The sequence below is a fragment of the Parambassis ranga genome, chromosome 9, assembly GCF_900634625.1.
Source record: "Parambassis ranga chromosome 9, fParRan2.1, whole genome shotgun sequence".
Taxonomy (NCBI): domain Eukaryota; kingdom Metazoa; phylum Chordata; class Actinopteri; family Ambassidae; genus Parambassis; species Parambassis ranga.
This window is the reverse complement of record NC_041030.1, coordinates 19,274,641-19,292,143: the sequence shown is the minus strand read 5'-3', so window position 1 is coordinate 19,292,143 and position 17,503 is coordinate 19,274,641. Positions and strand designations below refer to the sequence as shown.

Here is a 17,503-nt window from a genome sequence, read left to right as displayed (position 1 = left end):
AATATATATATATATATATATGTTCAATGAGATAAAAAATAATCATCTTAAACACCGTCACACTCATTTTTTTTATCTTTACCTTCAGCAGCAGATCCTCTTACCTCCTTGTCGCTATAGGAGATGTTGCGAATCTCGTTCCAGGGAAAGGAGCACTTGGGTGTCAGCTTATTGTCTGGCTCGTAGATATGCAGCCCCAGGGCGTCCACTCCCAGAAGAAGATCTGTTCCCTTTTTATTCTAAACCACATCAGCAGAGTAAACAAAGCTATTCCACTACCTCCCAGTCAACATTCATTCCTACCTGCGTTTGACAAAAGTGGCACGGCAGTGGCTCTGTTTGCCAAAACAATTTGTCGGAAGCAGGGATATGAAGTCTGTGCTTGTTTACTTGGAAAAAAGTAATGGAACGGTAAATTACTTAAGCTGAGGTTGACTTTCTGGTGGCATCTTAAAATATCTTGACTTTTTAGTAAACACGTTCATTGTTACAGGCTTATTTTTGTTATGACTCACTTAAAAAAAATCCTATGCAGAGCCTCAAATTGGTTTAAGGCTGGTGTTCCCACTATGATTTCATAACATGGTGAAAATGACACACCTCCTAATCTCTCATATTGGCTTACTTTGTATAGATACAGCGAAGCAACGTTGGCTCACCCTGATTAAGAAGTAATGACGCCATACATGTCCAGGTCCTGAGCTATTTTTAAATACTCCATCTCAGCTTCATCCCTGGTTCAAAGACAGACGGAGGGGGAAAAAAGAGATTGAGAGGGATCCAAGGGAAAGGAGAGAAGAGGGAGAGAAGGGTGGGAGGAGAGGAGGTGCAGAAGTGGAGAGGGGGGGGGGGAAGACATCAGACCTTGTTTCCTCTGCTTTTGTTGTGTAGCATCTGTCGTGCTGTGTGATCTCTAAAAACTCTTGCGAGGGTGAAAGCATAAGCACAGTACTGACACACAACACAAGTATGACTCCCTAACAGGCTTTAAAGGTCATGCTTGATGGAAAACAACACTCCAAGTCTCTATACTGTGTACAGTTCTTCGTCTTCACCTACTGCGGCATTGTTAGCAGATTGAATTTCAGAGTGAACTCAGCAAAAAAAAAAACATTAGCATACTTTGACGGGCGAGGAGAAATCAGGACATTCTGGTGCCTGCACTTTTAATGACTAGCTGTTTGATATGGGTGGTTGGAAAATTGATGATTTAAGCTTCATTAAAGTTTTACCAGCCAAGATAGCAATATGCCAAGTAAACAAATCTGAACTAGGTTGGACACCAAGCACATTCTGACTTGGATTGGAAAAAGGATTGATGTTGTGTAAGTGCAGAGCAATAATGATATGCAGATGCACATGGAGTCAGATACTTTGATGGGATGATAATAAATTTTGAATCCTGTTCTAAAAGAATATGGACGTGGTCTTGTTTATTCCATTACTGTTTGGGTTGTTCCTCCTGTTTTAATTTAAAGTCAAGTTGTCTTATGTGTCTTTGTTACCTCCACTGTGATTACCTGCACCCGCCCCGATTGTTTTCACCTGGTCTTGTTAACCCTTGTGTATTTTAAGTCTTGTGCTCACCTTGTCTGCAGAGTTATTCTTAAGGTTTCTGTTCAGTTTTCGGCTCTTTGTTTGACTTCTCTGGGTGTTTGCGTTTAGATTTTTAATCCCTTTAATTCCAAAGCTTTATCTTTAGCTAATGGGTCCTTCCTTAACTGGACAGCCTAACACCAATGGTAAATTAATTCTGGGTTCTGGCTTGGTTTACTCATGGACAGATACTTAAACTCCTCCTTGACTAGAAACAAAGAAGCCATGCCCCACATATTTCTGCCATCCAGTTGCACACTCTTGGCTTACAACCCTCCACATGAATGCTAAAGGCATCCAGATCAGTTTGTACTGTGGCCTAAGATGTGTCCTTAAAATGCATGAATCGACCTGGAGATGAGCTGCAGGCCCCGGCACTAGCTTCCTGATTAGCATCAGTGGCTCAGTTATTACTTTTTAAGGTGCTATGGTTTCTGATTTTTGAACTCACTTTCCAGCTCAAAGCTCCCCACCCCACAGAGCTTAAAGACGCTCCACATCTCACATCTCATCTCTTGCTCTGGATCCCTTTTCAACTCAGTTTAGTGGCACGTGCCGCTACTAAATTTCACTCAATTTTATCTTTATTAAAGCAAATATATGATTTTCAGTCATATGAATTTTGATTGTGATTACTTGTTACTTGTTAATTTATAAGCTGTGGACATAGTGCTGACACATTCATGGTCAACAGTGGATGTAGTATACTGTGAATCTATGAATCCCTTTTCCTTTAGGAAAAAAAATGCATTTCATCTGGTTTTAAAGTAGTCTCCTACATAAAACTTCTTGTGATGCCAACTTCTTTTGAGCACATCCTATGTGAACTCAGAAGTGAATTTGTGCTGATGACTGTAGAACTCTCCAGCAGCCCAGTTCAGTGCCGCAGTCTTTACCTCGTCCTGCCCCTGTGCTCTGCGTAGCACGCCGTGATCCTCTCCTCCCACATTTCTGCAGTCATCTGGTACAAGTTAATCACCTGAAATGGAGACACAGATATCCATACTGATTACGACCATGCAGTGACACCTACAGTGCAAGATAATAAGACATGCCAACATCTTCTGTCACTGAATGACAATGAGTCAGCCAGCTGTCACTCACCCTCTTTGGCAACAGCTCCTCCTCAGCCAGGAAGCCAGGTTTATGGACATTGGGGTCGTAGTCTCCGTACTGTAAAATAGAGCAGAAGTGCCAAAATGATTAAAATCTCTCCAAACTAATGGCCACTATCCACGTTCCAGCCAATAACGGCCCAGACAATGCCTCTCCTGGGAGGTGTTCATGAGATGAAACCATAGTGCTTCTAAGAAAAAGGAGAGTGAATGGAGGCTGGTCTGTCTGCCGGTCATTAATGTGCACTGCACGCCCTGCGGCCCAGTTGTTAGGAGACGGTGTAAATGATGCCATTAAAGATATCTCTGGGACATCTCATTTCATCATTCAGCTGGGGTACAAATGATAACATGCTTGTTTGAGGAGGGATATCAACGGATTAGGTGTGACTCAGTGACAGAGGGATTTTCCTGTGGGCTACTGCAACACTGGAGGAATGATTTGAATTCTACATGTAGCCACGGTAAAGAGCGGGCTACGACTGCAGATTTATGTAAGCAGGTTAAGTGAACGTTTATATCTTTGCATTACTATGCTGTGCATGTGTTACAATAGAGATTACTTTTTAATAACGGACTTCAGCCTGTTTGCACGTAATAAATCAAAATCCTTTAAATGCAGCTCAGCCTATAATTAGGTAAATAACTAATAGTGGTGTTTTGTTGTGCTCATAGTATTTAGACGTTCATTATGTGGATTACTTGGATTTTATTACTGTGCACACCAGCCGAATTTAATAATCTCTCACAGACTGCAAAGCCTGACGACACTAGTGTAGTGCCAAACAAAGTGGAGACGCCAGGGGCCATCGGTGATATATAGACTTATAAAGGTGCTATGACACCATCGGGCATCAGCTCAGAAGGTAGCATTTTGCTAGTGGCAATGCTCTTGATACTTCCTGGTTACTTACCTTTCTTCTCCCCATTTCAAACACATCTGAACTAACAGCAATTGATCGCTCCATGTCAATATTTTCAGTTAACAACTATCACCAGCAGCTCAACAGTGACCACAGATGAAAGGCTGTATTATAGTTCAATAGAGCTGCTACTGAATGGGCTCCTGGAACTGGAATGTATTTCTCACACAGTCCACTTTGAAGAAAATCAATTTACAGTACAATAGTGACGAACACAGGGTTCTCATAGCTGGAAGTGCGCTTTGACCAATGAAATAAATTATTATTCTGTGTGGGTCTGTGGGGATCGCTGATGGTTGGCACACAACACAAAGTCATTTCTGATTTTATATCTCTACACAAATGATTTCCAACTTTTCCAATACTTTTGACTGAATTGACGCCTCACCAGCTACTGTATGTTTCCATCCTCCATGTCTTATTGTCCCTCATGCTAATGCTGGCTCATTCAAACTGTGGTGACCATCAATATTATGACAGGCAGGACAGGAGAGTGAAGCAGGATTTGCATATTCTCAAGTCAAAGCTGAGCTGACGGAGAGAACTGAAAAAACCTTCAGGTGGCCCGGACTGAACCTGGAAAAATGCAGCTCAGCTTAGCTGTTCACCTGCATTGGAGTTCATCACTTTTTAAATAAAAATAAAAACTGCCACAGCCTGGAGTTTAGCTACAGTACAAGTCTTGATTCCAACACTATGATTCCCACCTGCACCATTCACGCCTGTTAGTTTGTCACAGCTGGACACGCATCTCCACGCCACACACAGCTGAGAGGAGACAACCTCGCTCTCGGCTCAACCTCTGTGCAAAGTGACTCCCCCTGCATTTTTCCAGAGAGGCTGTTTCTTGAAATTCCCTGTCAACACCTCCCTGTAGCTCTGCACCCGCACAGAATACAAAGCAGGAGGCACTGAAAACCTCTGAAAACCCACAGGCTCACAGAGCAGACACATAGAGTCAGGTGTTAAAAAAACGACAGGAAAATTGTTCGGTTGTTTTGACATATTTGGACAAGAAAAGATTTGATTCTCTTTGAAGCAGTTCCAACACATAAAGTTAATGAACAGACATTTTTCCCCTTTATTCATGGAAATAAATGAGAAAATTCAATATTACTCTATGATAAAACAGGCACAGGAGGATTTTCCTGTGTGCTTAAAACCAATACTTGGGAAGGTCCACTTCCAGTTCAGTTTAACTTTTGGACAGATGGCCTCACATTTTCTTCAAGTACTCTTTGATTTGCTGCATAAATCATAAATCAGTGACTGTAAGCTGTCCCTGAGGCAGCAGAGCAGACACACACACACCATAACATCTCCAGCAGCAAAGGCTCTTCCTCTTATTATGCATGTTAAATCTGTGAAATCTCTCAACAGTTGCAAGAATACCTGCAGACGAAGGGATGAAATCACAGGGTTCTCTGCTCTTGGTTCAATTATCTGGGATGGAAAGTCACAGTCGCCTGAAATCTGCACCAGTTGACGATGATTTCCCTTAAATGTTGCAAAGAATTTGGTTTAAATCCGTTGCCAAACTTTGTATTTAAGGACTAAAAGAGCTCTATAGATCTCAACAATATGAAGCCACAGGCTCATGTTTCAACTCTTAACTTATGGGCATACTAATTGTATGATTGTTTATTAATGACTTGGTTTTGTATGGTTAAAGTCCTTTAACCTGACTGTATTTACATTAGTCTGTGTCATGTATCCATGCACACAATAGTAAGGTAATCAGTCAAAGCCTTTGAGCACACACACAAATTCCTTCACTATAACTATCCACCTATTATCCCCTCTATTGATTCACTCGTTGCAACTCATACAAGGTAATGGTAGCTTTTATAGCTTCCTGCTGTGCCTGTTGTAAATTATACAGCACCTCCTCAGCCAGGAAACTGATTACACACACACGGATTCTGTGTGAGACTCCGTACCTGAACAGAGCTGTGATTCACGTTATGAAAGAATTCTTTTAAACATTAAAGCCATCTTGGAATATGTCTTTACTCCTCTTATTGCTATCTTCAGGTCCGCATAATCATGATAAAGATGAGCCAGTGCACTAAAGTAGACCCCACTGTGTGATATACTCCACTTCACTGGCTGCACGGTGGTTCTGCACAGAAACAGATGATGAGAGAAAGAGAAAGGACAAAGTCTGCCAAAAACTCAGCAGCTGCATTACTAAACAAGTACCTGTCTACTTCATACAATGCCAATTTCACTCATACTGCCTCTAATCAAAGTGGACTGCTGATTAAATGGAAACAGATTGTGCTCCATATTTTGTGCTGTTTCCAGATTGCGGGTGCTGACACCACAGAGCACAAGGTTCAAGCTGATTTGCTGATTTTCTCGATCCACACAGTGTCTTCCAGCTCTCTGTCTGTTAAATTGGCACAGGAAAGGCGAAGTCTCTGAGGACTGTCGGCCAAATCTTTAAAGGTAGAGCTCCAGCTTCACTAGACCCTGTCTGCCTGTCAAAATGCTGCAATCCAAGGCTCCCTATCTTTTTTCTTTTTTTTTTTGGAGCGGTGGATTTCATAGATATAGGATCCTTCAACCAAAACGACTGCAATCGCTTGAGGTTTATTAAGGGAATTCTCTCCTGTGGAGTGATCCATAGACTACAGGTAACCTGATCCTTTTACCAATATAAATCAAACAAAGTAGTGCCTTTCAAATGAATAATGTGACTATAATGTGTAATGTTAGGTTAAAAAATGAAAACCTATACTATACCAGTTAATGCCAGTCATATATTTCATACTTAAAGCCATAGGAATAGAAGTGATTTGAAAACAACACCAAAAAAAACAGGTTGTACAATCTGATACCATATTAATGACAGAATAAAAATTCATATTTACTTAAGGAAACTGCAATGATTTGCATGATCTACTTTGCTTATGTCAACAAATCAGTAGCCATATGATGCAGTTTTTGATCCCATGCTTTGTATATTCAACCCATCCACCCAGTCACTAGTTCTGAACACAAAATGGTTAATCCATGATTCTCCTGCAGAGAGATTACAGAACAGTAAGAACAGAAAGTGACTTTCATTTCTGCTGCCTGCATATCTGTTGGGTGGCTGCTCAAGCAGTCAGATGCTGTGAAAGTGGAGGTGTTTAGTCTGCATTTTAAAGCAGTTACTTAAGAGGACGAGCTTCTGGACGAGCTGGAAAACTCCTGGTTTGTACATTTAAAAGCATTTTATCCAAAGCCCTGTAGCACTTCATGAAAAAGTAAAAGAAGTAGAAATCAATACCAAAACCGTAGACTGAAAGTGCAACGCATGCTCTTCTGGTCCTTATCGGGACTCTGATAGCTGGATAGATATCTGGATCAGCTGTAGCTGATGTATGACTTTTCTGGGGGGAGGCCAGATGTAAGAAGATTATAAAAATCAAGGCCCTTGGGTGATAACGGTAGGCAGGTCTTTCTGTACTGTTTGGAAGGACACATTACAAAAAGGATGTACGAAAGAAATCACCTTGGCGTGAACAGCGTAGGAAGCCAGGAGCACCGACGCCTCAGGAGGACAGTGAATCTCTTCCTCAAGGATCTTCTTCTTCACCTGTGAAACACCGAATATATTCTCTTTTAGCTTTGAAGCAGTGCTAATTTTGCTACACACCTAAATATAAAAGCAATCCCCATTTACTGCTCACATTTTAAATGAACAAACATAACTTCGGAACAAACAATGCTACTAATATGCTGTACATTCTGCCAAATCAACATCTAACCTTTTAATACTGAAGCAGCACAAAAGACAATTCCACATAAGGCTGGGTTTAGAGAGGAAAGTTCCTACAGTTCAAATCAAGACAGCAAATCATTATCATATTGATTTCCATGAGACAAGCAAAATGACACCGAGACATGAAGGACCTCAATCAGATTTATAGGTGATCTAACTTGACTCGTGCATGAGGAGACAAGATGTGATACCTTAAAAAGGAGGGTGACAGCGCGGGTCAAACAATTTTCTGACAACTGAGCTGGTGACCACCAGAACTACACTCCCTTTATTCTACTTTATCCATATACAGCTATAAAGTATTCTTCACATACTGATTTTTGGTTGCCTGAAAAAAGTGCATCCCATGCAAACTGATGTGTTTTTGGAAACAGCATAAACTGTGCCAAATAAATACTGTAGGATGTAAATATCATATTCACATGGGGACCTATTAGACACCAAGGTAGGAACTATATGTGCATCTAAACTGGCAGAATTTCATATGATCATGAAGCTGCTCCAAGAATATCACTCTGCCGGTCCTAATTAAAGCAAAACACTCCCCATTTTTTATGATTTGTGTTACTTCTGCACTCTAAGGGAAGCTGTTTCTATGTGTGTGAATTTGAGAGTGACAAATTCAAGGTTAAAATCTACAGTTCATAGCTTGAGGAAAGGTGGTTGTTTACAAGTGTTGACTTCGCTGTCATGGATCACTGTAATAACATGAATTCTTAAAACGGGTTTCAATCCTCTGTAACAAGCTCCCACCAGATTAAAGTGCTGCTACCTGCCAGGTGTCACCACCCAAAACCCCATCACCCGTCAAACAAATTGAATCACAAAGTTGCAAGGGTACACACAGAGCCGCATCCTAAGGCGGGTCAAACGTGCCTTAGCTGTGGTTATATAAGGCAATTTAATGCTTCAAACCAGCCAGTCATGCTGTCTACTCTTGTTTTAAACCCACAAAGGTGTGGAGCCAGAGGTGACAGCTCCCTAATCGTGGCGAGCACTGAAGAGGCCGAGGCTGCAATCTGCTTCACAAATGAGACTATGTTGTAGCGAAGATTACAGGCTGATGTGACAAAGATGTACATGTGTCTGTTTGTGTACGTGGTCTAAAGTGTGTAAGCAGTGTGTCTACGAGTGTGTGTGTGTGTGTTTATATCCAGGTCGGTGATCATTTGTGATAAGCACTAATCCAGCTGTCATGCCTGTGACACTATCTGAGCAGAGGCCGCCTCCTGACATTACGGGAATTAATGAGAGCGAGGTAATAAGAAGACAGACGATGCGAGGTACTACACATTGGTATTCTTCTCGTCGCTTGTAGATATGCACTACTTTAACTGTTGAGTAATTTACTGGCTGCAGTCTATTTTAAACAAGGCTTCCCTCAGTAATAAATAACTACCTTTAAACAGATAAAGGATGCCAAGAGACATTTATACGCCACAAATAGTTAAGGACCTCTATCCAAATGTTGTGCACTGCAGTTATATATAAATGCAAAATATATAAAAGTACACCAGCACAATAGGCTGACTATGATTGGAGGACTATGGGGGGGACAAGCATCCCATAGAGAATATGTCATTAACTGGGCCAATAACTGAGCCCTTAAAGCCTAATTGGTAATTGATAAATGTGGCTGGTGGTATTGGAGGCTGAGAGCACAGTTACAAAATCCCTATTTCTTGCAAGGGGTATGGTGTGGCAGGCTCCACAGGAATTCCCAGAGAGTATTAAGTGGATAGAAAGGGCAGCGGTAATATGTTGTGCATTGATTCCACATGGCTGCACACAATCAGACTGGGGACAATTGGGGGGGGGGGGGGGGGGTGTACAACAGAGTGCCTTAGTCAAAACTTAAAGAGAAACTCAGATGTGTGCCCCCTTCTGGGGATCCAGTGGCACTGGATCAGAACTGTTGTGAAGCCACTGACAGTACGTTAGCCAAATGCGGAGTGCGCAAGGGTAAAGAGGATGTGGTGTACTGTTGTAACACAGCTATCTTTAAAGGTAGGGTTGGAGATTTTGAAAACTCAGTGAGAGTCAGCCAGATTTGGAAAGTAAACACACGCCCCTTTTTTCTCAGAGCTCACCCCGAAGCCACGCCTCCCAATCACATGGACGCGCATTACCTGGTCTGTGACTTCAGCCATCATGCACGTACCTCTCTGGTGCACGCAGAGCAGGAAGAGAGTGACAACCAGACAATACTCCGCGCAGGGTCCACCCGGAGGATTGGCTGATGTTTTTAGTGTTTTATAGCTTCCACAGATGATTCATATTCTTCGTTTTAATGCGAAACTGCCGAACTAATTGGTTGCTATCGGATTGTAAAGAGAAGTTACACTAATTTAACAAAAAGTGCATCAGAATGAAATCTCCTACCCTACCTTTAAAGTATAAAGTGGTAATAATCTTTTTGAATCTTTTTCTTAAAGCCTGAAACACAGCACACCTGTATAAAAGACGTCCTCTAGCCAGGCAGTAAGAGATGGATTCATTTAAAATGCATGTTGGAGTACAGGTTTACCTGTAAGCCTGAAGCAATTTCAACTTCAAAAGCGGCAGAAAAGTATGTCCACCAATTGAGTGTACAAAAAAATAGCATATAGCACCTTTATAGCATCATTCACACACACATATAGCATGCATAGAAGGCAGGGTAGGAGAATAAAAACGAGAATCATTTCTGAACAATTAGGTTTACATTAAAGTGAGAAAACCTGTATTACTGTTTAATATATTATGTACAGTTACTGTAGAAAGAAGAGATGCTGTGTGATATCTTGCACTAGCTCCTCTTCAGCGTTTTCAGGGTAAAACTTGGCCAGAAAGTGAAGGTGATTGGTTCCTCCTTTGGCACCGTCCTGATCTAGAACCTGCAACAATGAAACCAGAAAGGAAAATCAACATCGTCCACTGAGTAACTCGATTCCTTTCCTCATTCATTTATAATATTAACAGCTTATAACACATATAATACAAGAACCACCTTCTTTTCCATCTTCAGCCAAGCAACTGTGTCCTTGATGTTGTACTGGATCCAAAGAACCACGTCTCCCCTTAGTCCAAGAGTCCGGCACACCAAGTCAAAAAGGTCTTTTTCCTTTCCACTTCACCTGAGGAACCGATTATAATGTTATTATTCAGAAATTATTTGTTACTAAAAATGTGTTGAATTGAGTTCTTGTGCTGCAGGTAAAGTGAAAATGATTAAACTCTAGGTTTACATTTGAAAGCCCATATACCGCTGGCCATATATAGGTGTCTAGTGAACCTGACATACTGGTATTTCCATCAAGGACCTAATAGGCAGGGAACCGTATATACTCTCCCCATCCAGCTGAGAGCTATAGGGAGACACATTGGGCGGACATATCCAATTTAAAACGGCTTTCATCTCTGGCCCTCTGAGGTAACACAGAGTGCAGGCTACTGTCAATGCATTCAAGGTTGTGTGGAAAACCTGGTTAAAAAACGGCAAGAAATTAGGAATATAAGCTCCACCATGCCTCATGGACCAGCAACCTGGACAATTTAAACAGTTCTTATGCAAGGCTGAATAAACTTTTGACCATATATATGTCCAATCAATGTTAAATGCTATTTACTAAGCCTATAATTGATACAATCATCATCCAAGCACAGAAAACAGAGACCTGTACTAACATTATGCTGCAGTGTGTAATTACCAACTGCAGACTTTGGTGGGGTCCCTCCCTTTTAAATACAGGCATGGCGTCTGCAAGTAATTTTGCCATATGACAAAAATATGGCATAATCCTGCCATATGACGGACTGGAAACACTTTTTTACTTTACTTTACTGGCAAATGCATTTCAGTAAGTCCCATACTGCAATCAGTGATGCTACTAAAATATCATTGATTTCATTGCTGCATAAGACAAAGACACATTATAACAAGTATGCTGTTCTCTCTGTATTAAAGCATCTGCGGTGACTTGGTGTGTTCATTATTACTTGCTGCCATCTAGTGTCAAACAGTAAAAGAAAAATCATATGTATTTTAAGAAAAAACTAATAGCCTGCACAAATAGAAATTAAGTTGTCCTCATAGATCATTCCAAAATCAGACAATTGTAGTGCATGAGGGAAGAACTATATGCACACAAATGTAGACAAGGTATGGCACTTTCTATGGAAATAGAAAAGTGTGTAAACATACCTCACAGCTGAACTCCATGTCTGACTCCATCGTGCAGATCCTGACATTGAGTTTCTTGCTTGTTTTCCTCAACAGTGAGTTAAATCCCATTTTTGCTGCCAAAGCACTTGCCATGGTGTACAGGTAATAAGGTAACTAACAACTGAAATATTCCACCCTAGAGTTCCTACTTACAGTCAAGGCATTGTGTCCATCTTATTCTACACTATGGCGAAGACAACAGATGAATCATTTAGCATGGATAGTTATCAAAATATAAGCACAACTTTGCTTCAGCTCTCAGTGATAAGATGCTCTGGTCCTTTAAAATTTGCGTAAGCCTTTATGGACATGTCATTTGTTATTATTGTGTCCTTAATTAACAATGTGTGTTAGTTTCTCTTGTTAGACACAAAAGAAAAAGTTATTAAACACATGATAAGTACAGGGTAGTAGCTGCTAACGTTCGCTAAGTTAACTTTATATACAATAACGCGCTACATTCACACGTGTCTAGAGTCAAATCCGTCAACTCTCAAATTTACGCGTCCGATCAATTCTTTTTTTAATACATCTGCTCTATAAATGTATTTAGTAATATGTAAACTATGTAAATAACGAAGCGCTAGCTAACTGCTGCTAACTAGCTATCTTATCCTAAAAGCATTGCTGCGTTCAAGGAGCGTCACGAATATCGTAATAACACCGTAACACATATTTAATAATAATAATAACATTTTTAAGACAGATTAAATTATTATAGCTTAGTAAAAACAAGAATAGGGAGATGGGATGTTATAAAATAATAAAAATGTAAAAAATAAATCGTATGCCACTATTATATAATTCCCCCTAGCTTTGTTGTTTTGTGCCCATTTTTAGGTCATGTAATGACTAATATATGGATAATATTAAACCCTAATAAATGATTTATTAAAGAAAAGAAGTACCAGATTGTTTGAAAGCTGGCATTTGTTTTGGCCAGTGATATATTGCGTAAAAGTCTGTATGTTCCTGGGACTTTGAAGGCAACACCACTTCCTGTCTTCTTCTCACTGCACAGCCAATCACATTCGACTACCTTGCTAAGGCCCCGCCCTCAGCCCGGCCCCCTGCGCCATAAAGGGGCGGCGCCAAAGCAATGAGGTAATCGGGGTAAACAGTAAAGATGGCGACGTCTGTAGCCAGAGAGGGACAACCAAGTCTTAATGGGATTATTTCCGACTCCCAAACAAAAAGACTGACCGACCTGCCGACCGAGTTACTCGAACACATCCTGTGCTTCCCTGTCCTCAAACATGTCGACATTTGTAACGTTTCCTGCTGCTGCAAGCGGCTACACGACGTTTGCCATGGAAGGGGGAAGGTCTGGGGACACCAATACAAACTCAGGTGCTATGATTTTATTTGTGGCAAATCTGCGGGTTTATGACAAATGTACTTTATTTGCCGAGGGAAATACTCGTCCTCTTCTATTAATTACCTTGCTTTAGAGCCCTAAATAGCGAACGCCTACTTGAAGGTAGGCTCGTTTGATGAACAGGCAGCTGTCAGCCGTTGACATTCTGCTGATGCACCAAATTAACCACTACGACAGGCCGGTGTGTAGATTCTCCTCTTGGGGGTGGATGCTTGTTTTAAATCATTTACTTATACGAATTCATATCGTATTCTGTGTGCAGAACACGCAAAACGAATTTGTGTGACCTTGAATGTTGTGTGTACTAGCCTGTGAACTGCAGAAGAGTGCAGCCCTTGGCAAAAGCAGAGCCCTCCTCCTGACTTACTTGGCTGTGAGCTCCACTCCTCTCCTCTTAGTAAAGACAAGAGGGGGAGAAAAAAAAGTCTGCATTCTCTGCTTGGAGCAATAGCAGGCTGCTAAACTGATTTTTGAGCATGCTCAGAAGTGCTGGTGACTTTACGTTGTTACTTCCTTTATCAACAGATGGCCAAGGCTGCAGAGGTTTTACCGTCAGAACGAGTGCTGCGACTGGCTCAGAGAGTACAAAACACGGCACCGAGTTGGTATACAAATACGAAGGACTGTGGAATCATTCTCAAAGAGATTCTTCACAGAGGTTGTAAGTAGTCAAGAATGCATATAGTCTTATTATATCTGCTGCAATCAGTGCAGTTGCATTAATTTTGAATGATTGAAATTAAAATCCTCATTGTGATCTGTGTGAGCTGTTCATGTTCCACACTAACCCAGAGATCTGTAACTCAGCCATGCGTTGGCCAGGTGTTGGGAGACAGCTTTGCAGAGATTGAGTCGCTCGGGATGCCGGAGCACTTCTGCGAAGATGAGCTCCTCTTCATTCTGAACTCTGACAAGAGGTGAGTGCTATGGTAAAACCACAGGGTAAAACCTCAGCGGTCACTTCTGCAATTAAAATGGGGGTTTAGGTGTTGATGTTAATCCTCTCGGAGACCTCTGTGATTATAAAAAGCCCTTGATGTGTTGTGTCCCTCCTGTGTTTTTGTTTTTACCTGTCATCAGGAAAAGTTTGACATTGAAGTACTATGCAAAGAAAATCCTTTACTTCCTGAGACAGCAGAACATCCTGAGGAGTCTGAAGACCTTTCTGGAGCGGCCCGCTGAGCAGCAGTCAGCTTTGGAAGGTGAGGGATCAGTGTAACATCACCTGTTATATTTATCTTCACTTGTTCTTACAGCATGGCTTTGCCCTTTAACTTACCTTGATGGTTGCACTTTGTTGTATGGACTTATCTGGCACTTTAGGGGCTGTACTGGTGGATCAGTATTGTAACCCTCTGGCTGACGTCACACTGGAAAACATATCAGTCCAGCTGGATGAGATCACAGAGAAAGTGAAGAAGATGCTGAGAATCAAGAACCCGTCTCACCCCAGCCTGCGGATCGCTCAGGGTGAGTTTTTTCATAGAACTTGGGAAGAAAAGTTGCCATTTTCTTTTTCCTTCAGCAGTTTTTTTCCAATATTTATCAGCCCTGAATGCCTTAGGCTAATACTTGAGTCAATACAAGTAAATGTATTTGGCAGAGATGCCAGCTGTGCAGAATCTATATTTTTCCCTTTAGGTAAACACCTGATGGAGCTTTATTTCTTGCGTGTGGTTTAGGTGACTGTCTGGTTGTGGAGGACTTTGAGCTCCAGAGGCAGGTGGTGTGTGCCCTAAATTCTGTCTTGTATGAGCAGCTTCAATACAAAGGCAATGAGTGTGACTACTACAACCCGCTCAACTCTTACATCCACCAGGTAGATCCCCCAGTTTCTCAATTCAGAAGCATGTATTTATCATTTTGGATTGTTTTTGCTCAAAGTCTTATTCATCATTTAGGTGCTACAACGCCACACAGGCATTCCCATCAGCCTCTCTGTTCTCTACATGACACTGGCACGGAAGCTGGGTGTTCGGCTGGAGCCTGTCAACTTTCCCAATCACTTTCTTCTGCGTTGGTGCCAGAAACCAAAGGGGTGTGGATTGAATTTATAATTATTTTAAAAATTTTAACATAATTTCTATATTAGAAATTAAATCATATTTATTTTCTAAATGGAGAACGCAGACCTTGTGACAGAGTTGACACTGATAACATTGTCACTATTTCTGCAGGAGTGAGGACATCTATGATTTTGTCTACATTGACGCCTTTGGTAAAGGCAAGCAGCTGACGGCAAAGGAGTGCGAGTACCTCATTGGCCACCAGGTGACGGCAGATTATTACAGTGCCATCAGCACCACAGAGGTGCTGCTCAGGATGGTGGGAAATCTGCTCAACATTGGCAAGAGGGGGTAAGAGACACTGAACACATGGCAGTCACTGAAGGCTCACCTCTATTTAATAGACTGCAGAGCGCAGATGGAGGTTTTACCCAAAGTAATACCGTGTTAGTCCAGCAAATTGCATTGTCATTAAAGAAGGGGAGAGAGAGCCACAGCATACATTTGGTGGTTGCTAAAATTAAATGAATACATTCATGCAATCTCCTATTAAAATTCCATTATCTGCACTGTGTGATTTCTTTCAGGGAGGGCAATGAGAAATCCTACCAGCTGCTAAGAGACTCGCTGGACCTCTACCTCACAATCAACCCTGATAATGTGCAATATTTGCTGCTGCAGGCACGTCTCTACTTCCACCTGGGAATCTGGCCAGAAAAGGTCAGGATATGCAATGTGTGGTTAAGAAATAACTCGAGTCCAGCCCACTTACATCAGTGTAATTAAACTGAAATTCTGCTGATGCTGTGTCTGCGCTCAGATACACTATGATTTTAATATTTCATTACATTCAGTCCAGTCAGTGTGAAGCAGTAACAACTGTGCTGGTCTTGTCTGGTGACAAATCATTGTGTTGAACTCAGAGGTCTTATTTCATCTTACCTCACTGTATGTACATGGTTACAGGTGCTAGACATCCTGCAGCACATCCAGGCACTGGATCCCTCTCAGCATGGGGCAGTGGGTTACTTGGTGCAGCACACACTGGAGCACATCCAGCACAAGAAACATCCAGTAACACCTGAAGTGAAGAAGCGCTGCGCTCCAGAACACCTGGAGGTCCAGTATTCCGTCGGCCTTATTATGAAACATAAGAGGTAGGTCACACTAGGATGTGGTTTTCCAGACATTTGTCCACTATTAAAGCACCTTGTTCCACCTTCTCCACCAGGTCAGGTTATAACTGTGTGATCTACGGCTGGGACCCCAAATGCACCATGAGCCAGGAGTGGATCACCACCATGAGGGTCCACCAGCTGTCCAATGGGGCGAACCAGCCTTTTTACAATGTCCTCGTGCAGGATGGAACATGCCGCTACGCAGCGCAGGGTAAGAATCCCAGCATGGTCCCTGAAAAATGGTCAAAAGACTCAAAAGCTCACATTTACTTTCATTTTTAAGGCAAATAAAGCTGAAATATTAAAATCTGCCACACCAATATTACATAGTACTCTTTATGTTGATGGTACCCTGTTGGAATGAGCTAAACATTAATGCTAAACCTATAAGGAACCTGACCAGAGAGGAAGTCTGCTAATGGCAGAGCACTAGGAAGTTGTTTGGCAGCCTAATGGAGAACGTCTGTGAACCATAGCTGCTGCAGCCTGATATTTATGTCTTTTAAAGAAAGCCTTTAATAGTATGAGTCACATATTCCACTGTTGCAGCACAGCTTTCATTGTTTGTACCTGTTATCTTTGCTCTGCCCACTGCTGTAGTGTTCACCTGCCGGCACTGGTCTCTACAGACTGTGAAATGGATGTGTATTGATTAAACGTTCAATACTCACATCTGCTGCCTTGCAGTAGCTCATAGGACATAAAGCTGCCATGTCAGAGTAAATCATATTTGACACTTTATTGATAAACCACTTTTTTTTTTAATATCCGGGTATGCCTTCTTTTATTCCTCAGAGAACCTGGAGCCCCACTCAGCCCCACTGGAGATTGGTCACCCAGAGGTGGGTCGCTACTTCTCCGAGTTTGCCGACACCCACTACGTTGCCAATGAAGAACTGCTGACACGATACCCAGAGGACATGGGTGAGACCTCTGGGACGGTGCAGGAGCTCTATCATAGACTGACACCTGGCTCTGGGAACCAAGAGGAGGCTCCTGCCAGCGACCAAAACAGCCAACACGCCATGTCCATGTAGCAAGAACCTGCGTCCAGAAACCCGGGCTAACCAACTACTGGTCACCCATTCTCAGTTCACAATCCACTCAGCTGTTGTTTTGTTGCAGATACACCAAGACTTAATCCAAGGGGACAGATTTTTATTTAAAAAAAAAAAATAATATTGTTGTTGCTTTCACTCGCGTATCAAATACCACAGTGTATTTGCGAAAACATTAATGATTTCCTGTATGATGCTCGAAGACAAATTCAAATCCAAAAACAGAGCTGAGCTAAGAAAAAAAAAATTCAAACTCACGATGCCATGTAAGTA

General features: G+C 41.8%; 1 protein-coding gene and 1 pseudogene across 1 annotated transcript; one reads left to right on the top strand and one right to left on the bottom strand.

Annotated features, from left to right (window-relative positions):
- Positions 1–1,141: 1,141 nt before the first annotated feature.
- LOC114441649 (merlin-like) lies at positions 1,142–12,220 on the bottom strand (annotated as a pseudogene).
- A 482-nt stretch (positions 12,221–12,702) lies between these two features.
- Positions 12,703–17,395, top strand: LOC114441373 (F-box only protein 21-like). The gene is made up of 12 exons (XM_028414269.1): positions 12,703–12,960; positions 13,514–13,649; positions 13,796–13,905; positions 14,069–14,190; positions 14,312–14,458; positions 14,671–14,807; positions 14,890–15,026; positions 15,166–15,345; positions 15,582–15,714; positions 15,961–16,151; positions 16,226–16,383; positions 16,968–17,395. The coding sequence occupies exons 1-12, from the start codon at positions 12,737–12,739 to the stop codon at positions 17,207–17,209; spliced, it is 1,917 nt and encodes a 638-aa protein (XP_028270070.1). The 5' UTR covers positions 12,703–12,736; the 3' UTR covers positions 17,210–17,395.
- The last annotated feature ends 108 nt before the right edge of the window (positions 17,396–17,503 follow it).

Excerpts from the sequence above, each read along its gene's own strand:
- LOC114441373 (XM_028414269.1), top strand. The coding sequence starts at position 12,737 with ATGGCGACGTCTGTAGCCAGAGAGGGACAACCAAGTCTTAATGGGATT. Across the intron at positions 13,650-13,795 it reads AGAGATTCTTCACAGAGGTT|CCATGCGTTGGCCAGGTGTT; the intron begins GTAAGTAGTCAA and ends TCTGTAACTCAG. Across the intron at positions 14,808-14,889 it reads TCAACTCTTACATCCACCAG|GTGCTACAACGCCACACAGG; the intron begins GTAGATCCCCCA and ends TTCATCATTTAG.